Raw genomic sequence first — 23,684 nt, 5'->3', positions numbered from 1 at the left:
CTTGTAGTTGGCTTACAACCAGACTGTAGGCCAGTCCAATACCAGATGCCTGGTTTCAATCTCATTTCCATAACTGCACAGTAAGAGGCCTTCACAAAATAGAGCTCTGCTATTCTTAAGAGTTTCCAATACAATGAGAGGTCTGCCCATACTAGTGAGGCAATACAAATGCCCATTTCAGTTCTTCATGCAAAACATTGAATATCACTTAAAGAGCAATAAGCACATAACTAGCACTTCCACACACCAAAACCTTCGGTCTTGTTCTAAATTCGCTAAGAAAGAGAGACGCTACAAGAACAATTACAATCAGAGATCAGAGGATCTGCAATTTAATCAGAGCTATAGCTATTGGGCATGCATGATCTAAATTCGCTAAGAAAAAGAGACACCACACGAACAAATACAATCAGAGATCGGAAGATCTGCAATTTAATCTGTGCCATAGCTATTAGGCATATATGACGGTTAAGGAGCAGTCAACTTTTTGACGGGACTAACACAGCTATGGAGTTGGAAGAAAGAAACAGTAAGGAATAGGGAAGCATCAAGAAAAAATAGGGAATAGGGAAGCATGAACAGGAAGTCCTAGCTACATTCATTTTTTGGAGAAATAAGAGGCTGATCTAAAAGGCAGCTTCTAAAGGACTTAGAATGGCTATCTAATGCTATATGGGCCTTTTCCCCTGTAGCACCCTCATGCTATCCTACAAATTTGATTTCTCGATTTGCATTCTTTTACAAATATGTTATACAAGGCCAACAGTCTACTGCATAAATTCAACAGCTGAAACTTTGCTTAATTCCAAGAAATCAAAGTATAACAACAATCCTCAAAGTGATGGCAACAGAGGCTGAACTAATTGTCTTCTCTCGACCAAAAAAAAAACATGCCAACCATGTGGACATCATATATCAGTAACAGTTAAGCTGGGAATAGAGCAAGGCCAACTATAATGCTGCACTTGCACTGTGAAACATGGCCTGGGAATCACAGACTACATGGGTTGAGACCGAAATAACAAAGGTCCACTCAAGAGATCATTCTACTTGGAATGTGATTCTGGAGTACCACCTCCATATGATACCAGGCTTCGATTACCTGTTGCAGATGGTGGAGAGGCGGTTGCAGGTTTTGAAGGTGTCCCAGATTTCCTTTTTCCTTGGGGTGAAACGCTCCTTTCAGGTGACAAGCTTACAGAATGTGACCTTTTAGGAGACTTTGATGCCGATGAACTAGTAGGAGACCGAGGTTTCCTTGCTCTAGATGCATGACCAGCATCTAAGTCTCGAGAATGACTGCGTGCTGAATCAGGGCGAGAGCGATTACGATCAGTTCGTCCTGATGATCGATGGTGGGCTCCAACAGGACTAGGACTGATGCTTCTGCTGTAGTGCCTGTTGTCACGATTGCGGCGGCTAACTGGACTAACACTGCGAGACAAACTTCTACTCCGACTCGGACTTTGGGTGAGACTTCTCTTATACCTGCCACGATCCAAGACAGTTGTCATGTGCCCCATACCTCTTAAGAAGCATAAAAAGAACCTACCTTGGTGGAGATCTCTTTATCGGACTGCTTCTGTAGTGTCTTGGAGGTGATCTTTCACGATATCTCCTGTAAGATCCATATCTTCAAAAAACACAAGGTCCCTCCCTTAAGCTTTCAAGTGAGATGTCATTTTAGGAACCATATACAGTAAAAAACTACATTGAAAAGCATGATACTAAGTGCAACTATTCTTATCGTTGACAAATGTACAAATACAACAGAAACATCTAAATTAGCTTTTTAGAGAAACCAAGAAGCTGCTTGACCACAGGAAACAAGTTCCTGAATTGACATATAAAAAACATCTTGGATTTGTGTAGATTGTTTGCCATAATCCACCTAACCACGAAATATACATGGGATCGAATGAGGCAAGGCACAAGCTAAGTTATTCTGAAAGGAAAGGGAGATGCTAGTGCATAGTGTAAACCACAAGGACTGACAATGTACTGAGACTCAAAAGAGAGAAACTTAACAACTGATACAAACAGATGCAATGTAAGATACTGTGAATCACATTTTGCAGGAATTCTTTTAAAATGACACCCTTTCTTGTAGTTCAAATGATAGACCATAGGCATACAGGTCCTCGTCGGTCTCCCTTAATGTTCCCCTTAGAAGTGATTTGTCAATGATCTATCAACACTTTGATGCACCTACCTACATGCAGATAGAGTTAAACAAGCTGAGAGTCTCCCCCAACATCTACCTTGATTGGTATGTGATAAGATTATGACCAAGATGTTGCAGATGTCCCTTCCATACACTTACTTTGACATTTGGAGACCTCACAGGAAATTAGACATGTGAGAGTGAAATGCCCTGATATGCAAGCCTTACTAGATGTGCTAAAATTGGCACGGCTGAGTGCCTCATGCATGGACATGCATAAATAGCAAAGAATTGAATGATGACAAGTTTTAGCTCCAGAAACCAGAATTTAGCATCAAAGGACTAAACAAGACATAAATATGTAACAAAACTATCCCGCTCACAAATTAACATAGCCAAGGTTGATTAAAGCACCAAGCACCTGTCGCGATCAATTGGCCTCCCGTTATATCTGTCACCATATCTGTATGAACGTGGAGGAGAGCGCTGTGGAGAAGGAGTACGATAGCGACGGGCATGAGAATATCTTTGACTAAACCCTCTTCCTCTCCTTATTCTTTTGGATGTACCTTCTGGGCTTGGGCTTGGGCTTCTTGACCGTGCTGTGGTAGGTGGTGAAATCTTCTTTCCTTGTGTTGGACTAGCACTTCGACTTTTTGAATGACTTCGACTGTGATTCTTTTTTGGACTTCTTGTAGGACTCCTACTTCGGCTCCTCCTGGGGCTTCTCCTTGGGCTCTCCTTCAATGTCATACTTTGGCTCCTGCAAGGAAGAAAATTAAGTTTGAATAGCTAGTAGGTAATCAAAAGGAGGGACAGCAATAAATCAACAGAATTTGAAGGATATTGACAAAAGCCCAATTAGTGGAATGCCTTGATCTGCTTTGATGCTGATTCCTTGGTGGAGTCACAGTCTGTTTAATATCAACAGCAGCTGCCCTCTCAGTTTCCTTTGCTGCCTCCTGTTCATCTTCCCGAACTTCACCATCTTCCTCCTCCTGTGCATCCCGATTTATAATGTTGTGCTGTTCTTTTTCTACCAACTGTACTGTGTCCTGCTTCTCCAAGGCAGGTCCTAACGTCTTTGGCAAGATGGTTGTACCTGAAATTTTTGAGAGATGTCAATAATCTAAAACACCTTTGCTGAGAATTTTCTCAGATCTTTTTGTTGTATTTACCAGGCTGACTTTCTTCCCGAATTTTAGCTCCAGCCTTTTGCTTCACTTTGAAGTCACTAGTAGCACCTCTGCTAACACTTCTAGAATCATCACTACTTTCACTATCAGTACTGCTTTCACTGTAGCTCTCACTGTCACTGTCGCTGTAGTCACTTTCAGAACTCCTGCACACACAAAATAAACAAGACCACAATCAATATGGAATGAAAACTAGAAAGGTCTCCTCAAAAAGGGACAAATATGTGATATTTACCACTTGTGCCGTCTTTTGTACTTTTTTCCCTTTCGCCGACGACTTCTGTCCTTACGCTTATCCTTTCTCCGTTTCGTGTGCTTCTTTTTCACTTTTTTGGATGACCTTTTTTTGCGTCTTCTCCTGTAACCATCACTAGATGAACTCAGATCTGATGATGAAGTTGCATCTGACTCTGTGCTACTATCTGATGAGTCCTCCGATTCTGAATCTGAGTCTGAAGTGCTATCTGACTCAGAGTCCGTATAGTGGCGCCTTTTCTTCTTTTTGCTCCTCTCCTTAAAAGCCTTCCTATGCCTTTTTCTTCCTTTTGGTTCCTGAATATCTTCTTCACTGGAATGGATTTCTTTCTTTCGTGACTTCTTTCCTTTCTTCTTTTCTATGATATGAAAGAGTACCACATAAGGACTGCACAATCAAACCAATGATTTCACAAATTCAGGAGGTGCTTCACAAAAAGATACCCATTTCATTGGCACCATTGTCCTTTCCCCGAGAAACTTCCCCACAGTTAGCAATTTTGATCATCTGCTCCGGTCTGTCTCTTGGCCCAGTTGGTTCTTGTTCAATTTTCTTCAAAACATCCATTCCATCAACCACTTTGCCAAACACCACATGCTTCCTGTACACAAGGAAAATCCTAAGATCAGAACTTGTTGAAGCAAAGTCCACATAAAGAAATTCGCTGACTACATCCAAACTCAAAAAATTAGTTCAAAACACAAAACAACACACTGAAACTGTCACTCAATGGAATATGCACAAAATCAAAGAATAGCATCGCCTTTTCAGCTTTATCTACGCATGACAAGGAGGAAGGCATGGCACCACACAAGGTAGTCATCATGTTACCAGAAAATAGGTTCCTCGGAACAAACTCAGGCATACAAAACAGAATCATACTTTGCACACATATATAGATGAGGAAACCTGAGAAACTCTTCCAAGTCACAAAAATCAAAGTAGTAATTTAAAGAGTCTCCTACCCATCAAGATGTGGGGCTGGCGCAAAAGTTAGGAAGAATTGAGAACCATTTGAATTGCGTCCAGCATTTGCCATGGACAAAACCCCACGCTCAGAGTGTTTATGGTGAAAGTTTTCATCTGTAAAATAAAGACAGCAGGAGTTACAAGACAAACGATTATACTGTTGATCTATTTTTCAGGTATGGAAAGAAGAAATCTAACAAAATATGAACACATACCAGGAAATTTCCCATTATAGATGCTTTCCCCACCAGTCCCTGCATTCAGGATCATCAGGTTGGGTCTAAAACACACGAAACAAATTTCAGAACATAATGTGAACTCTAAACACTAATCAAACAATGACAAGCTTTACTGGGAGGCAAAACCAACCAACAGCTTTGCTATGTTTCTAGAAGATCAATCTGCAAGCCCTAGTAAAATTGCGGGAAGCTTTGGCTTGCCACTTTACTTCTCTACTTTATGAATACATTAGGTTCAGTTATTTACCATCCTGCTTTGAAAAATCACCTCCCTGCACACGCAACAGAATGTTAAAACAGGAATCCTATAAAAATGTGCGCTTGTTGAAAGCAACCAACTGTGAGAAGACCCGTGACCAATCAAAAATCAGGAATATCAGTGACCTGAGCCATAAAACCCTTGATAACACGATGAAAAATAGTTCCCTTGTAGTGTAGTGGCTTCTTCGTCACCTCCCCAACACCTTTTTCACCTGCAATTAGCAGAAGGGGGTAACAATACAGTTTAATTCACTGACAATTTTGTCATACCACTTCTAAAGATTTCATTGACAGCCTGCTTTTATGAGACCGTCCTGCTCATAGTGTCACTTAAAGCAGCAGACTAGGGATTGCAGTTTGCACTTGGGAGTTTGCAGTATGACATCCATATGATAACTCTAGACATGCCTAAACATAAATATTGCTGAACCGCGACTCATACACTTTAAAATATTGCTTGTTTAGATGTTAAATTCCAGGAGTTGGAAACACAAGCCAAATTCTTAGCAATAACAAATCGAACTTCACAACACATTTCACAAAGCATCCCATAGACCGGTTTGCATACTCCCATGATGTAGTGGTATTATTTTTTGACAGAGCGAGAATCACTACCGGTGCAAAGAGCCCGGAAATTTTCAACAGTCTTGGGAACAGTGTCTGCATACAGCTGACAAAGGCAACACAGATTCAGTAAAGCAGAGTTTTTGAAGAAAAAAGATCAACTTACAATATGCCCTTAAGCATGCACAAGCACATACTTCCATAACAATTCTACCAGCTGGCTCGGCACCAATTGTTATGTCAAAGAAAACCTTTGGATTCATTTTAGCCTTCCCCATCTTCTCTGCTTTTACTATCTTTTCAGTTTTCATTCTTCCCAACTAGGATCTGTCTTAAAATGTAGACGTGTCAGTGAATCAGAGCAGATGAATATCTAAACAATGAACAGATAGCTCAATCAAGCAAAACAAGAACTCCATATATAGTCCTACAGAATAACCACAGCATCAAAAAATTAGTGTATGAATGACCATACCCTTGACACATTCCAGAAGGCACCAAAAACACCTACTGGAGTTTATACATCCCACACAAACAATATTCACTCACATAGCAGCTTTCCTTACTAAGACATTACAAACAGCTAACAGCTCTTGTCCAAATTCTTTATCAACTGTTGGTTCCTCCTCCTTGTATTTTCCATTTCCTCTAGATTCTATTAGCTTTTGACGTTGTGAGCCCTCTTTACATTCTGTGCAAGAGCTAACCGTGGCCCACTTACTGTCAGCTTTCTGTATACAGCATTTGTACAGTTGTTTTTAGTGTCTAGCAAACTGTGTTTAATCTTAACCTAGTTCAATGTCCAACAAAATAGCAATCTCTTTGTTTAATCTTGGCTACTTGCCAGTTGAGTTTTTGTATGACCATCTTATCTGTCCAGGGACCTTTCTGCTTGTACATGTGGCAATATGATTATGAGCCCACATACCAAGGGACTTCTCCCAACAACAGAACAAGCATCAGTTGAGAGAGAGTAGTGAGAGAAAGAGAGAGAGAGAGAGAGAGAGAGAGAGAGAGAGAGTGTGTGTGTGTGTGTGTGTGTGTGTGACTAAACAGATGTAGCTCAGTTGGTTAAGTTGAACATATGGTGACCAGAAGACCTTCAGTTCAATTCCTACATTCCGCATGGTCATTTAGTATAGGTGTAGAAAAAAGGAGATTTGAACCCAGGTCAGTGGATTAATAAAATAAGTGGCTTACCACTAGGGTAGCCACTTCATACGGAAAAAAAAAAGGACTGTTTGTTTGTGTGTTTTTGTTTTCATTACATGCTCCCAACAAAACCTTGCATATCTTCTATAGGAACTTGTTAGCAATGTATATGTCATGGCTTAAGAGCCATTATTACTGGGCATATTGGATGCCACATTTATGCCCAAAGGCAGCTTCATTTTCACTGGGCAAACTGATTCTCTTGGGTATCACTCCATTGATCCACTCAAGCATTGCTTATATATATATATATATATATATATATGTGTGTGTGTGTGTGTGTGTGTGTGTGTGTGTGTGTGTGTGTGTTGTACCATCATCTAAAGATAGGGAGACTGGAGGCATTGCTGGTCGCACTGTGTGCTGGTTACCCTCATGGGATGTACTATTCTCATGCGTTCAATCTATGGATAGTGAAATCGGCCTTCGAAAATAATCTAAAGGGTAGTGATCATAAAGTAACTCACACATGAAATAAATAGATAGCCCCAGAAGGTTGGCACCCCTTTCAATATTTCTTTGTCATTATTCAAAGCTTGCATGAATCAAAAGTGACTTGTTGTCATATCTACCAACACCTTCTCAATGCTAGTGATTCCCATATGCCTTGCTCTTTAATCAACCCAAGCTTGCCAATTGCTCCACCAATCTTCACGAAATGCACAACGAATATGTCCATTCATACTAACAACTGAAATGCTTAATAATACATGTCCACAATTCAATTACCTACAAAAGTGACACTAAGGGTGCAAAGTAATCCCACACAATTACACGAGGCAAACCATGTATAAAATGTTGCGAATAAAGGGCCATTGTGCCTTTTATATGTGCACAGCTGTGAACACACCCTTAGCACATTTGTACTTTCATATATATCTATCTAAAACCTAAAGAGGTACGCACAACAAATTGCACCCGAGAACATTGTGCATCTCTCTCTCTAACTCTCACTCTCTACTGCTCTCAACTCTCCGCACCTGCACTCTCAGCTCAACTCGCGACCATACCTACACAACAAATTGGTATCAGAGCTCACAAGTTGTGCACGCTTTTCGTAGTCAGTAACAGTCATCAAGCTGAGTGATAGGCAAGCAAGAGCTTCAGGCACCAATCCTTAGTATTTGGCAGGTGCAAGAGAGGCAGTCGGACTAGCGGGCGATGTTGCAGGTGTCGCAGGAATTGCACACAAGCTCGACGGGTAGCAAGCCTAGGCAACACATTGAAGGCAACCAAAAGCCTAGGTGACACGCTACAGGCAACCTCGTTGCAGGCGACCAAGTCCAGGAGACACGCAACCGGGCTTAGCACGGACGTGACAAGAAGACATGACAACCAACAAACGGGCTAATCCGACGGGACAGGTAGTGACCTGTTCAATAGGTCACCCGTGACCAGGCGGGTCACAAACCCATTCGCCAATCAACCTTAAACCTTTTTTTTAAAAAATATTTAAAGGAGGTTTCCTTTCCTTTCCTTTCCCTACCAAACATTAGCGGATACAAGCACAACAATCTCTCCACATTTGCTGCTGAAAATTTGGGGCTTTTCTCAGATTTGGGAACTTTAATGCAAAATTGGACAATCTAACTCAGAAATTGCAAAATTGATGCACATTTGCTGGGCATTTTGGGGTTTTTCACATTTTACTGAATTTTTTTCAATTTCACTGAAATTTGTGCACACCAGACCCGAGAAATTTGGGGATTTGTCCGGATTTGATACGAGCAAGACACAACAATGATATTTGTCTCAGATATTGCAAGAATTTGTGACATTTTGCCTCCGACTTTTGGGGCTTTTCATGTACATGCAAGAATTGGGCTGAAATTTATCCAATTTCTCGACAATGCAATGTGGAAGCGTATGACCAAGACTGAGATATAGTGAACACAGAGAGGAGAAAGAGAGAGAGAGAGAGAGAGAGATACAGAAGAACAAGATCTACAATGAAGAAATGCTAAATAAGAATGTAGATATGTACATGGGCGTAGTGCATATATCTGTGTCTTCACCTCGATGATATCACCCTGTTGTACACCTCAAAGTCTACTGCAATCAACACAATCTCTACAATATCTCAGCTTGAAATTTGCAATCTGGAGTGCGTACATCTATGGTCTAATGCAAAAGCTTCTCCTGAATAAAGGAGTATTGCATCTCTATATGCTTCATCCAAGCATGAAACATTGGGTTCCATGCCAAGGCAATACAACTCTCATTGTCACACTGAAGAGTAGTAGGACCTGGTTAAGGGCAGACAAGCTCCTCTAACAACCTCCAAAGCCACTCTATCTCGCATGTCGTAGAAGACGCCGCATGATACTTTACCTTGGTCAAAGATAAGGCAATTGTGGGTTGCTTCTTATTGCTCCGAGAAACAGCACCTGCACCCATGGCAAAGCAATAGCCTATCATGGACTTCCTGTGGTTCACATCTCCAACCCAATTTGAATCACTCCAATATGTAAGCAGAAGAACCATCTGCACCTACTAGATCAAGGATCCCCTTCAGAAACTGCAATATCCTCTGAGCAGCATGCCAATGCACCATCTTGGGCTCACTCATGAACCCAACCAGCAAATCTACAAAAAAACATAAGTCACCATGAGTGTTGAGGAGTCTAATCAAAGACCCAATCAATTGTCGCTAGCGGGTAACATCGGCCAAAGGAGAATCTGCATAGGCAATGGCCTTCCAGTTCAAATCCATAAGAGTAGAAATGAACCTCCATCCCTCCTTTTCAAATGTAACCAAGAGCTCCTGCATGTACCGTTGCTAGGAGATGAAGATCCCCCTTGGAGTCTGAGAGATCTCATGGCCTAGAAAGAAGTGGAGAAGTCCAAAATCCATCATCTCAAACTTATCATGAAGAGCTACTTTCGTCTGCTTGACCATTTAGGCATGGTCACCTGTCTCAATCAAATCATCCACGTAAAGGACAAATAACACACGATCTCCATCGGAATTGTACACATAAAGCTATGGATTGGCCTTGGAGCACCAATATCCCAACTTCTCTTGGAGGAGCGAGTCTATCTTCTCATCCCAAGCACAGGAGCCTAATTGAGACTATACAAGGCCTTCGCCAACCTGTAGACTTTACCATTTGACAATCCAAAGCCAAGTGGCTCCTCTACATATATCTCCTCCTTCACATCCAACTAATGTATCGGCCATCTCTTGTGGCCAACCAAGGCAAGAACAAATCAAATAGTTGCCATACGAGCAGTGGAGTCAAAAGTATCATGGAAATCAACTCCTTGGCATTGCACAAAACCTTTAGCAACAAGGCAAGCCTTGTGCTTATCTAGAGTGTCATCATTGTGGTATTATATCTTGAAGACCCATTTGATGCCAATCACCTTCCGATAAGTAAGACGGGACACAAGGTACCAAGTGTCGTTTCTCTCAATAGCCTCCAACTCATGCTCCATTGCTTTCCGCTAATGCTCAAACTGCAAAGCCTCTTTCACAAGGATTGGCTCTCTATCCTGCATAAGACGGGTCATCAAACAATAGTTAGAATAAACAAGCTTGGTGGAGTGTGCCCAATTCCTTCAAGAACACCATGAATCATCCTGTGGTTGCCACTTCTCAAGGACTCCCTCAATCCCTATATCACGCAGTGTATCATGTGCCCAACGAGGAGGAGGCTGATCTCTCCTCATCACTATCCATCTATTCAAGTCTCTGAAACATCTGTCGGTGGTGACTCAAGTGGGGTAGCCAGTAATAAAGTAGAGTCCTCATCTACAAAAGAAGCATCCCCAAGAGGCACTGGCTCCAAGGAAACAGTCTCTGACGCCCAACTATCTCTAGGATCTCCAAGTACAGAGTGCTCCTCACCCCCCTCTGAAGCTCGAACCTCCAAAAATCGCACATCACAACTCGTGTAGATATCCTGGTGAATACCACAATATACACAAAATCTAGCAAGCTCACAAACTCTCCTCCCTTGTCTGACTGCAAGGACTTTAGCTTCCAACCTCATTGGTTCTCCTCAAAGGGAAACTAATCCTTGAAGTTGGAAAAGGCTTCCGACTTGAACTACAAAAAATACGCCAATGTCATCCTGCTAAAATCATCAACAATTAGCATGAAATATAGACTCTCCTTAGGCTCCGTCCACATAGGTCCACAAAGATTGATGAAAACAAGCTCCCAAGGTGCTATAGACCACCTCAAAGCCTTACTGGGAGTCGCATCACGATGTCATTTCCCTCGAATGCAAGATACACATAGCTGCTTACTCACCCCAATGTTCGGCAAACCTTGAATAAGCTGTCCTCGCGACACCTTTCGAAGATACTCATAGTTGAGGTGGCCAAACTGAGCATACCAAAGCTCCGACTATAACTAAGAAGATAGAAAGAGCGATATCAAGGCAGAAGAGGACTTCAACTTACAGATGTCAATTTCACTGTAATTGATAGTAAGAACTTTCCTCAATCCACAATCAAGAACTCAAAAGAGTCACTACCAAACTCCACCACAAGGCCAAGAGTACAAATCTTATGATGAGAAAATAAATGAAACCCAAACCTAGCACTTAAAGCACCTCCGAAGTATGAGTGTCACCCTATCCATCTAAAATCAGTTGCATATCACGCTGCCTTTCAATCGACAAAGAACAGCTATCTCCAATAAGAATCTACCCATACAAAGGTCACAAATGAGTAACACCATTTGTGGAAGGAGTCATATGCTGAGAGGCACCACTATCCACGATCCACTCTTAAGAACGTAGGGCCGCCAAAGTTGCATCTAAAACCCAAGTTGTTGATGCCTCAACCACCACCAAGTGAAGAAAAGCGACCGATCAAAAAGCAACCACCGCTCCTAAATCCTTGGAGGTTTTGTCCTTCTTCGTGTTCTTCTTGTCTACTTATCGGGGCAATCCTTGCCGCAGGTATGGCATGTCGACTCTTTCTCCTTGTCCTTCTTTGGTTTGTCCTCCTCCTCCGCCTTTTGATTCTTCCCCTTCTTTTGAGGAAATCTACAGTTGAAGGCCAAAAACACAACCTTCCTCCTCTTCAATCACGCAATCTTCCTCCTCTTCAATCAGCAAAAATCAACAGCAACATTGCTCTTTTCCCGCATGCCCATGCTCGCCTCAGCCATGTTCTGATGGGCAGCCCTCTTGCTCACCCTCAAACAGTGAAAACACTGCCTAATGTCTCGCCGAAATCTCCTCTTTAGGTAGGTTTTCACTCAATCAGTCCTTTGCTTCTCTAATGCAATGTTTGAGTGCAGCGATGCAAAAGCATATGACCAAGACTAAGAGATAGAGTTAACATAGAGGAGAGAGAGAGAGAGACAGGATAAGAACATTTGCAATGAAGGAATGCTGAATAAGAATGTAGATATATGCCCTGTTGTACACCTCAAAGTCTGTTGCAGTAAGCCCTCTTGCTCGCCCTTGAACGCTGAAAACACAGCATTGGTATCACCGAAATCTCCTCTTCAAGTAGGTTCTAACTCAATCAGTCCTTTGCTCCTCTAATACCATGTCCAAGTCCAACGGTGCAGAAGCATATGACCAGGACTAAGAGATAGAGTGAACACAAACAAGAGAGAGAGAGAGAAAAATAGACAAAAGAATAAGAAGATCTACAATGAAGGAATGCTGAATAAGAATGTAGATATGTACATGGGCATAGTGCATGTCTGATATGTCCATCTCGATGATGTCACCCTACTGTACATCTCAAAGTCTACTGCAATCAGCACGATCTCTACACAATCTCAGCTTGAAATCTGCAATCTGGAGTGTGTGAATGTGTGTTGAAGATCTGTTGTATATAGCACTAAATATGGCCCAGCCCAAATAGCAATCAGCCTGCTAAATCTGGTCGACTGCACAAAAACCTGCCAAAAATGGCAAAACTGCCACATCAGCACAGCAATCTGATCTGTAATAAATGTGACTGCCACATGTGACTCCTGCAATGATTGTACAGCCTGCCATGTGGCATATGCAGCACACACGTCACAACCTCTCACAAGCTATTCTCGAATGCCTATCTGACAAGAAAAAGCACGAACACTACCTAATCTGACACATGTGACATGCCTGTCCAAGGGATGATCATAACTCTTAACAAATTTGCCATATCTAGGTAGGTCCAACTCCCCAAACTTTTGGTGCTACTATGAGCATTCGACCTTTTTGTTCACATCTATGTCAACTTTGATTCTCCTTTGGTGCATGCTCTGGCAAGGAGTGGGTGTGCACTTGTCCTATAAGAGCAAAGTGGCACTCGTCATATGTCTTATAGGCAAAAGAAGAACTATGAGAGAGTGGAGGTTAGGTATGCTTACCCATAACAAATATATATACAATGTGGTGAAACGTTTAACAAGCATCGCTTTTCTAGCAATTGATAAACCTTGAAGCTATCGTGTGCCTTCAAGTCCATGGTGGAAGATACAACAACGAGCTAGCTTTGCTCCTAGCTGGTTCTCATAAGAGGGACCCCTTTGGTAAGATGGTTGGAGATGTAGAATCCCTAGCCATGATGTGCTTCTATAGGGCTCTTCATGATAGATTAAGAGATTTGACTATCTCCACTTTCTACAATCAAGGTTGGAGCATGATCAACATTGACATGGTGCTTCTATCTAGGCACATCAAATATATAGCAGCAATACCCCTCTCAAATCATGGTAATCCATTCACATCATTGTCCCATACCACAACAATGATCTCCTAGAAACATATAGCATCATAGCACATGCAACAATGACAAGTGATGCTCGAAGAAGATGCTCCAAGGACCACATTGCACCATTGAAAATACTCAAAGTCTCCAACTCTAGGTCATGACTCCCAAACCCAAAAAATGAAAATGAACCAATCAATGTCATTCATACTCAAACCTAAAGCATAAAAGTGCCATGAGCAAGCTTGCAAAAACACATCATTATAAGCAGGTTTGTCAGTTCATATGTGAGTTTGTGCATGTTCCAATGGATTGGATATTACTTACCAAACATGATTTGGTTTGTGTTTGTTGTTTGGCACCTAATTTTAAGGCCAACAATCATTCTCTTACAACCAACCAGTATTTTTTAGGCCCATCAAATTTGGCCCACTGATTCATGATCATATCTTATTTATAGGACTAATGGCCCTCTCATTCATCACTCTGCATATTTCTACTATAGATTCCGTTGGAGAGAGAAAGTTGATGCTAGTCCCTACATAGCCAATGAACCACAATTATTTTTGTAGTCTTTTGTCTTAGTATATGGAAAATGGTTTTGTATTGTCTTTTGTCTTGGTATATGGATTCATTTTCCAAGCATTCTTTTGAGTTCCCTTAGCAATGTTCTCTTTTAACAGCCCCCAAAACCTACATTTTGATGCTGGAAAAATCAATTTTCAGCCTAGACGATTGCATTAAATGCATGTCCTACTTGTGATTTCAGCATCAACGTTACATTTTCATGTTTTGATCCTGTGCAAGGTTAGGCAGCGATGTTTTTGAGTTGTTCTCTTCATTTAGTGGCCATCATCTTTGTGATGATCCATCTATTGGCTGTGTTTTCGTCTGTATCCTCCTATTTTCTCTCTGTGCAACAATTTTCTTGTTTACTCATCACCTTGCATGCATATGGTTGACCCCTTCTACATGAGCTTTCTTTGCTGCTTGAACTCTTGAAACTCTGTACTCTTATAACAAACCTTTTGTATATCAATTATTACCAAGACATATTGGCTCAATGATTCCAAATCAATTTGATGCTCATGTAGTTTGAAAGGCGATTTGTATTATTTAAGTATTTCAAGATATGATTAAATCTTCATCTTTCTATTTAAAGGAGCCAATGGCCAGAACGCCCTATAATTATACTTGGGTCGTTATTGACGAGATCCCCAAGAGAAACTTAAAGTTTTAGTCGAGCAATCACATTAACCAAAAAGCTCAGGTGACTAAGACTTTTACACTCAAATAGTCGTATTAACTAGAAGCCTATATAATGAGTGGTTTCAAAAAGTGAAACCAGATACTCATGGTCGAAAAAACTGACCATGAACCAATAAACCTTCATAATAAAGCTCTTCAAAAGCTAAATTTGGCAACTTCTAAAATTTAAAAGTTGCTCAAATGGAAATTTTGTTTGCGTCAAAGACTCCGAAATTTCGCAAAGAATAATTTTGTCTTCAGTTATCTCAAATTCTTAACCACTTGAGAGATTTTTAGAAGCTTCTTTCTCTAGAAAAGTATTGTGTGGCATCTAGAAGAAAACATGTGTCATTTTGAAGAGACAAGTGTCCCTACACTTGTCATTTTAACACTTATCATTTGTGGCCTCTACTTTTCACTTTTGAGCACCCAAGCCCACACTTATATATTGGAGATTTCTCTCTTCATTTAAAATAAGCTCTCATACTGAAATTTCAACCGCATGCTTTGTACTCTCCTATCTATCTATCATCCAAGAAATACTTTCTACTTAGCTTAATCTAATTCAAGCACTAAAAAAGAGAATCAACTTGCTACCTAGAGTTTACAAAAACTAGGGTCCATTGTTTTCAAAATTACAACAAATTAGCCCTTTTGTATATGGTTCAAGCACTTGGGACCCGTGGTTTTGTTTCAATAAATTCTTGAAAAGAGGGAGAAGCAGGTTCCCCTCTCAACATGATATCAACTCTTTCTCTCTCTGTCTCTTTCTAACATTTCATGGTCATAATTGATGCTCAAGTTGATTAAGTTCAAAGTATTATCATTCCCGCATTCTTTCCCGCACTTACAATTCTTGGCACGCATTGATTCCGCACTTTCCCTTGTTTCATTTCATTTTCTTTATCTCTACCTTATAATGGCTCCTCCCGATTTTTCTACTAATAAAAGCATGCAAATATTATTCACTCATCTATAAGTATTCTGTTAGAGACTTATGTTTCGATTCAGGTTTTATTCAAGGGTGCTATCTCTAGGTGCTCTACATGTTCAAGCTACAAAGACGGCAAGGCGACATATGAAAAAAGCAATAGCATCAATGCTATTATTATAGCAAAAATGGACATCTCTAAAAAGACTGCAAGACATTAGCAACTTTGTGGAAGGAGGAGCGAACAAAGCAAAAGGGTGTCCATTCTATCGAAGAATCCTCATTGTTTACAAGTCAAGGTTCAAGCTCTAACCATGCAGCCTCGACAATGACACACACCTACCCTCCAACTTGCAAATAGAGGTAATGCAATCATCCCTCACAACTCTCGAATGGTAGAGAGTGTGAGACGGTGATAAGGTCCTTGTGGGAGAGATGACAGTAGCTTGTGGCATGGCACCAAATGCTGAAAATGTAGACGTAATAGTTGCTATGATGACACAACAAATGGAGAACGGCAAGGCCATGGCTGAAAACTAGCCACCTAAGGCTGAATAGTGATGGGCTGCAATGAACAATGGCTGGACAATGTGATGGCTGAAATCTACACGACAGAGTGAGAAACTTGCACAAAAGGATGAGACTGAATGGTGGACCCCAAAAAATTAAAGTTTTGGGGAACCATTGGAACTCTCACCACGCACGGTTTTTACATTTTTCATTAATTAAGTGTGTTTTGGAGCTGTTATAAAATGCTAATCAACTATAAAGCGTCTTTTAGCTCAACACCCCCTCTCAAGCCGAAAACTGAGCCTAAACGGAAAGGCGTTGAACAATGTTTACCCCAAGGCGTCCCACCCCAAAGCAGCTGGGGCATCGGACAAAGGGTATATGTCGGCTGCCCGATTGCCTACCAAGACTACAGAGGCAATGGTTATCTTACCAAGGGATCCAAGTAGTCACCCCAAAGAGGACAAGGCATCGCCGCATCGGACAAAAGGTGCTCATTGACTGCCCAATGGTCTACCCAACCCTACAAAGGCGGATGAAACCACATTGAATTTTTTTTTTTTTCTTTTGTTGGATGGAAAATTAACAATGACTGAGAAAATGGGAGTAGGGATGGTACACCCAACACATCACAAAACAATACAAGCTTACCTAGCCACTCAAGGATGTCGATGAGAGAAAGGTGATGAAGTATCATGTAAAAGATGGTGGTATGATCCGGTGATGGAAATAGTTTACGATCCATCGAATGTTACTCTACACAATGGGTTGCATAGTATGCTACATGCCAAAGAATGCTCATATAGCAGATGCTACTTGGATTGTGTCCCTCATGGAAAAATTATTTTCTTGCCCAAGCAACCCTAGTACAAAGATGATGAAATCATGCAATGCATAGAGAAAGGTACAATACGAGGAAAGGGCCGATGTCGAAGACAAGTGCCGAAACCTATAGAATACCAAGAAGGGTAGGAACCCCCTCTCAACCTGGATGTCAATGCCAAAGAAGGAAGAGAAGCCAGAGGATGTTAGTCTTCGTGTGGTGCTAAGAACCGTGTGGATGAAGATGATGAAGCATCCCTACTAGAAAAGCAAGGATAGAAGACATTGCCATAATAGCATCAAGAAAGATACTGCATGATTTCATTGCGGGAGAGGAAGCTTCCATACTAAAGAAGAGCAAAACTTCAAGTAGATGAAACCATGAAAGGAACGGCACACATCTTCTATCTCCAGCTCAAGAAGGACTAGAGCAAGCTTGTATGTTAGCCCTACACGGAAATACAAAACCCTACAAAAGATATCAAAATTAACTAGCACAAAGGTGAGTAGTGAGATGCTCCAAAAAACAAAACTGAAGATAAAATAAAGCATAGCTAAGTGCAATGCAATGAGTATGTAAGTATGCAACGAAGTCTAAAAAGGAAAAGATTGTGTGTATGTGTATCTGTATGTCCACCATCGCATATAGCGAGGTGAAGAAGGGGTCTTGGAAGGTGCAATGGATACCCTAGGAATGGATGCGTAAAATGAAGCGGATGGTGCAGCAACGAAAGGCATAGCGCCACTGGACTCACCACCCGGAGTGGAGGCAATTGTCACACTCCGGAGTGATTTTCTAGGAGGATGACCCTAGGCCTTGGTACAACACTCATCCACATAGCCCAACCTCTGCCAATGTGTACAAAACCTATTTTTCTTAGGAATTTGCTACCAAAGAGGTCGTATTTCTTTGGTTCCATCAGAGGAAGTTATGTCACCCTTATTTTGGCTTGCCTTCGCATCTTGGGAGTTCTTGCCACTGGTGATCTTTCCTCTTGAAGAAGAGGCAACCAACCCTTGCCCCTCTGAATGGATGTGTGTGAAGGACTTCTTGTGAACTTGATCATGCAACCTCACGCGATGCAAGAACTTGCACTCAAACTCATAGAAGATCGACAATCTAGGAAATGAGATAATATGCTAAATAAAATGGAAGTATTTGTTGGGCAACTTATTCAAAAAGAACACAACTACATCACCGTCTGACTTCCGGGACCCAACAGTGGCAAACTCAGCGAGTAGCCATCAATATTTGACCAACTTGACTTTCAAATCATCCCTGTTCTTAATGGAAAACTCTTGAAGCTCAAAATAGAGATTCATACGTAAAGTGCAATCTCAAGCCGCATAGCAATCAATGAGATGACTCCAACACTCAAATGCGAGGGAAAAAAGCTGTAATTGAGAGTGGAATTCAAGAAGCAACCCCTACATTGACTCAACATTGGCCGCAACATTGTGAGCTTTCCATTGAGAGAAGTGATCAGGATGAGCTAATCAAGCTCGGTCTAGGCTCGATATCAACGAGGTCCCAAAGTCCCTAAGATTCAAGCACTTGTTGCGTGAAGTTCGACCAAGTGGTTAAATTCTACCTGTTAAAATGAGTCTTACAAAGGCATTTTTGGCTATTGCAATAGGAGTGGTAATGCTAGGAGATGAAGAAGGTATGTAATAGTGATAGGGTAAATAGAGGGGATAGGGTGGGAGAGCGGCGTACACTTGGGAAGAAATCCCAAAGTGCCCACCATGCATACGAGAAGTGTGCATAGTAGATCCAAATGTGGGTAAGGGTAAACTAGGCATGGGTGTAGTAACCGCCTGTGGAGCTCAAGGTGGAGGGATGGAAACACAAGGAGCAAAGAATGGAAATCCCTACATAGGAGTGACCCAAGGGATGTGTAACAACTATCCATAAGCAAAGGATGAATATCCTTGCGTCAAAAAGGTCGTGTGTGGAATGTTCGAGGATAGTGAGGGGGATGCCCATCACAACTATCCCAAAATGAAAGGATGTTGTAAAGTGAGGTTAGATGAAACATACAATGTTAAAGGGTGGCATTCTCCCTAACGATGCACCAAGAGGTGGAGTGAATGAAGTGTAGGTAGATGATGGATGAAGAAAGAGAAAATGCTAGGAGCAAGATGAAAGATCCAACCCTCGAGATGAAGATGTGAGTAGATCAAAATGTGAAGAAGATAGTGGTGGAATGGGAGGAAGCTGAGAAGTGTGGTTTACTTGCTCAAATGAAATAGATGATAGAGATAAACCTGACGAAGGGTATCTACTTCAAGCCTCCTCTATTAAAGTTAACATACCAAAAACCATCTAGATCCTACACACCAAAAGAAGAAACAAAAGAGGGCTTTGGCCATAGTAACGAAGGCAAACAAGGAATGCATTTCAATAGAGAGAAACGTTTCCAGGAGTCCATGTCACAATGTTCCTTGAGTTGGAACGTTCCAACCAAGCATTCCATGTCAATAACGTTGTGTTCCAACAGGCCGTGAAACAGCACCAACACTATCACATTCCCATGGATGGAACGTTTCAACCCGCCGTTTTATATCAGGAACGCGACATTCCCCTTTTACCCTAAGGCCCATTTTTTTGTCACAATTCCAAGACAAAGCATTTGTTTCTTTATCGTCCCGTCTCAACAACACTGCTTTTGTTTTCGTCTCAAATTGTCCGACAATCAACTCCCTCACCTAGTCGTTGACTTTGCAAATTGTGCGGCACACCTGCATGCTACTCAACAATGGACAAGGCCACAAGCTAAGCAATGAGTCATAATGATTAGACTGTCACACTTGCCTCAAACACAAAAACTCTCTCTCTCTCTCTCTCTCTCTCTCTCTCTCTCTCTCTCTCTCTCAACTAATCATGGGTCCAATGCCGTGCAGTCTAGTGAGTGCGCACGCACTCTCTCTTTGCCCCCAATCCTGTGCCATATCAACCCATCAGCCCATTTGACCCACGTTGTGCCTTAAAAAAAGATGGTTATCAAAACTTCCTCCCATGCAAAAACTAGGCCCCAAGCACCTAGAGATTGGTCATGGTGGTATGAAGTGGATGTTGAACATGTTAGAGATCAGATCATAGCCTGATCAGGGGCAGCAGGGCAGGTGGCCTGGTGCAGTCGGACAGGCAGTCGGACTGCCACGTGGCAGTTCGACCTGCAGCAGGCAGTCGGCTGCATTTAATGCAGCCGACTGGGCATTTCTGGCGCCCTGTTTTTTGTCCCGTTTTCGGCTATTTATACCCGACTTCTTCAGCAGTCTGGCACACTTCTCTGCTCGCAGATTACAGACCGGTGACGCGCAGATTCCGTCTCTGTTCGCAGATTACAGACAGGAGACAGTGCAGACTGCAGCGGACTTCAAGGTGAACAGCAGGTTGCATCATCGAGGTGGAGACACGCAGTCCAGCGCACTGCGCCCGTGTGTATATCTGCATATCTTTGTATCCAGCACTCTTTATACAGCAGATCTTCATCTTCCACTGTCTCTTTCTCTCTCTTCTCTCTCTGCGTTCTCTCTCTCTCAGTCCTATGCTTCCGCACCGCTGCACTCTGACATGGTATCAGAGCAGTGTTTGAGGGCTGACTGAGCGCAGAATCAACCTGAAGAGGAGTTTCCATCGTGACACAAATTTGCGTTTTTTGCGTTTAAGGGCAGACAGGAGGGCTGCGCCTTGGAACAAGGCTGAAACGAGTGTGGGCGCACAGGAAAGGAGTACAGGTGGTGGATTTGCTGCTGTTTACTGCTGTTTGACGCGGAGGAAGTTTGAGTTTTCAGCCTACAAGTGCAGGTTTTGCTTTTTCATTGCCTCCGGCGGGTGAAGAAGTTTCAGGACACGGAAGAGCCTTAGCAGGCTGAGTTTTCCCAGTCAGAGGGGGCTGCTTTTGCGTTTGTGAAGGCATTGCAGGTGAAGATGCCTACAGAGATTGACTTGGAGTTCCAGGCGATTATGGACCGGAAGGTGCCTGTCTTACCGGCTCTTCCTGCAGATCAGAAGCTCGACGGCGACAATTACCACATTTGGCGCGTCATGATGTTGGCCATCCTTGAGTCCTATGATTTGGCGGAGTTGGTACAAAAGGAGATTGACCGGCCCTCGGTAAGAGATGAGTCCAAACTCTCTTCCGATGCTTGTGCGGAGTTGGCCAAGGCCCAATCTCATTGGGACAAACTGAATGCCAGGATTCGATCCTTTCTCTTTCTATCATGCACTACAGCCGTGATCGCTCACATCGAGCACTTGACGGTGGCTCGGGAGATATGGCTGGAGCTTGATCAGATGTACAATCGGATGACCCTAATGAAGCGGGTTTCTTTGGAGGTACAGATGCGGACCTTGTCCGTAAATAAGTCTTCTTCGCTGCGGGAGCACATTAACAAGCTAAGGCAGCTTCAAATGCAGGTTCAGAATGCGGGGAAGCCGATTTCCTCCGAAGACATGGCGATCATACTTTTGTCCCAGTTGCCGCCACGATTCGGTACATTTTACTCTGCCCTTATTACTTCGGGGTGAGAGTCAACTCTTCGGTGGGAAGAGTTGGTTCCTATGGTCTTGGACCAAGAGGAACAGTTAAAGGGTCAGAATGCTTCCAAGAGGGAGGCGCTGACAGGTCAAGCCTCTCAGAAGAAGGGAAAGGACCAAAAGAAGAACAAGGGGGATAACAAGTCCAAGAAGGACAAGGACAAGGACAAGGACAAAGACTCCACATGCCATATTTGTGGAAAGACTCGCCATTGGAAGAAGGATTGCCCTGACAAAGACACGAAGGACACCAAGAAGAAGGACACCAAGGATTCTGGAGCGGTGGCTGCACCCTCATCAACTGCATTTCTTCATCTAGCTGTCATTGAGGACGCTTCACCGAATGCTTCTGATGCTGCGATGACGGCTCCCCAAGCTCGAGAGTGGATCGTTGATAGTGGTGCCTCACGGCACATGACTCCTTCATCAGATGGTGTTACCCAGTTGCGACCCTCGCGTGGGCAAATTCTCACTGGAGACAGCTCTTCAGTATCTATTGCAGGTCGGGGTAAGATGCAGCTTATTCCCGATGGACGAGGTGGTACCCATACCTCAGAGGTTTTGCATGTACCAGGATTAGGGTACCATCTTCTTTCAGTTCATAAGCTTTGCTCCCTTGGTCTTTTGGTGGAGTTTGACAGTACTACGGTGCGAGTCCTTGATCGTGGATCGAGGAAGGTTCTCTCATGTGGATATGAGGAGAACAGCATTTACAAACTGAAGTCTTCCACCGCCCTCTCTACTCTTCTTCTTACCTCTCAGTCACAGTCCGAGTTATGGCATGCTCGGTTTGGTCACCTGAACTATGACTATCTTCGGAGGGCGTCACGTGGACAGCTTGTTCGAGGGTTGCTGGATATAGTGGTGAGCCAGCAACCATGTGTCTCCTGCATACGGGGGAAGCAGCATAGGGATGCCATTCCCCACATAGCTTCGCGGCGGTCTACTTCACCGATGGAGCTAGTATCTACGGATCTATGTGGCTCTATGAGGCATGAGTCCTTGCGTGGGAGCTCGTACTTCAAGCTGATCGTGGATGACTGCAACCGGGTGACCTGGGCCTATTTTTTGGCATTAAATTCAGAAGCTTTCTCACACTTCAAGGATTGGCTTCTCTTTGAGGAGAACCGATCGGGCCGGAAGTTGAAGACCTTGCGATCCGACAAGGGAGGTGAATTTGTTTCTAATGAGTTTGCTCGATTTTGTGCAGATAGAGGAATTCACCAGGAGTTTGCCAATACCAACACTCCTCAAGAAAATGGTATTCTTGAACGGAAGAACCACAGTGTGATCGAGATGGCACGCACCATGATGGAGCACCGACAGACCCCTCAGGTTCTGTGGGCCGAGGCTGTGGCTACTGCAGTCCACATCCTTAATCGATCCCCTACTTCGGCCGTGGACGGGATGACCCCATTTGAGGCTTATTTTGGGACAAAGCCAGATGTTTCTTACTTTCGGGTCTTTGGGTGTGATGCCTATGTTCACATTCCCAAGGCTCACCGTGATAAATTTGAAGCAGCTTCCCGAAAACAAGTATTTGTTGGCTACAGCTCCCAGTCCCAAGGCTACCGACTGTATGATCCCGTCAAGCCGGATGTGTACACTAGCCGTGATGTGCAGTTTGTGGAGGTTCCGGCTACTTCCACAGGTGAGGAGCATCCCGTTCTTGGAGATCCAGGGGAGAGTTGGGCTCCTTCTACAGTTCCACTGGAGCCCGTGCCTTTTGATTATGATTCTGTTTCTGACACAGAGTCTACTGTTCCACCGGACACCTCTGAGGAGTTACCACCGGTGGATATTCTAGAATCTTCTGCTAATGGAGAGAGACGAGGGGAGGTTCGGCCTCCTCCTCGCTGGGCCCGTGACACACTCCGTAATTCAGGGATCGAGGGGGTTCCTGAGGAGTGGGGACCGCAGGATGGTCCGCGGCGGTCACGGCGGCACCAGACACATTCTTCGGAGCTTGTTTGCTCCAACTATTGTTTAATGACCCGTGTTATGCAGGATCGAGAGCCCACCTCCGTGAAAGAGGCTTTACAGTCCGCACCATGGAAGAAAGCTATGGAAGCCAAGTTGGAAGCTATTGAGAGGAATGGCACT

The 23,684-nt window shown here is 43.0% G+C and overlaps 1 protein-coding gene across 3 annotated transcripts in view; it reads right to left on the bottom strand.

The window, feature by feature from the left end:
- Window positions 1-775: 775 nt before the first annotated feature.
- The window catches only part of LOC148011266 (uncharacterized), a 36,302-nt gene continuing 13,393 nt past the window's right edge, over window positions 776-23,684 (bottom strand). The window contains exons 2-14 of one of the 3 annotated variants that reach the window (XM_087670988.1): window positions 5,847-5,980; window positions 5,701-5,755; window positions 5,209-5,297; window positions 5,072-5,096; window positions 4,801-4,839; window positions 4,582-4,699; window positions 4,060-4,217; window positions 3,596-3,974; window positions 3,343-3,506; window positions 3,038-3,266; window positions 2,586-2,927; window positions 1,553-1,633; window positions 776-1,488 (exon numbers count right to left, since the gene is read on the bottom strand). In XM_087670988.1, the coding sequence (XP_087527114.1) occupies window positions 1,047-1,488; window positions 1,553-1,633; window positions 2,586-2,927; window positions 3,038-3,266; window positions 3,343-3,506; window positions 3,596-3,974; window positions 4,060-4,217; window positions 4,582-4,699; window positions 4,801-4,839; window positions 5,072-5,096; window positions 5,209-5,297; window positions 5,701-5,755; window positions 5,847-5,960 (2,235 nt within the window). In that variant the 5' untranslated portion in view covers window positions 5,961-5,980 and the 3' untranslated portion in view covers window positions 776-1,046. Of the gene's footprint in view, window positions 1,489-1,552; window positions 1,634-2,585; window positions 2,928-3,037; window positions 3,267-3,342; window positions 3,507-3,595; window positions 3,975-4,059; window positions 4,218-4,581; window positions 4,700-4,800; window positions 4,866-5,071; window positions 5,097-5,208; window positions 5,298-5,700; window positions 5,756-5,846; window positions 5,981-23,684 lie in introns of those variants that run through there. The other 2 variants (XM_087670987.1, XM_087670989.1) reach the window with 2 other exon arrangements.

Source organism: Lygodium microphyllum, chromosome 28 (assembly GCF_053477565.2).
Source record: "Lygodium microphyllum isolate KBCC chromosome 28, Lygodium_microphyllum_v1.1.10, whole genome shotgun sequence".
Taxonomy (NCBI): Eukaryota; Viridiplantae; Streptophyta; class Polypodiopsida; order Schizaeales; family Lygodiaceae; genus Lygodium; species Lygodium microphyllum.
This window is presented reverse-complemented; position numbering and strand designations above follow the sequence as displayed.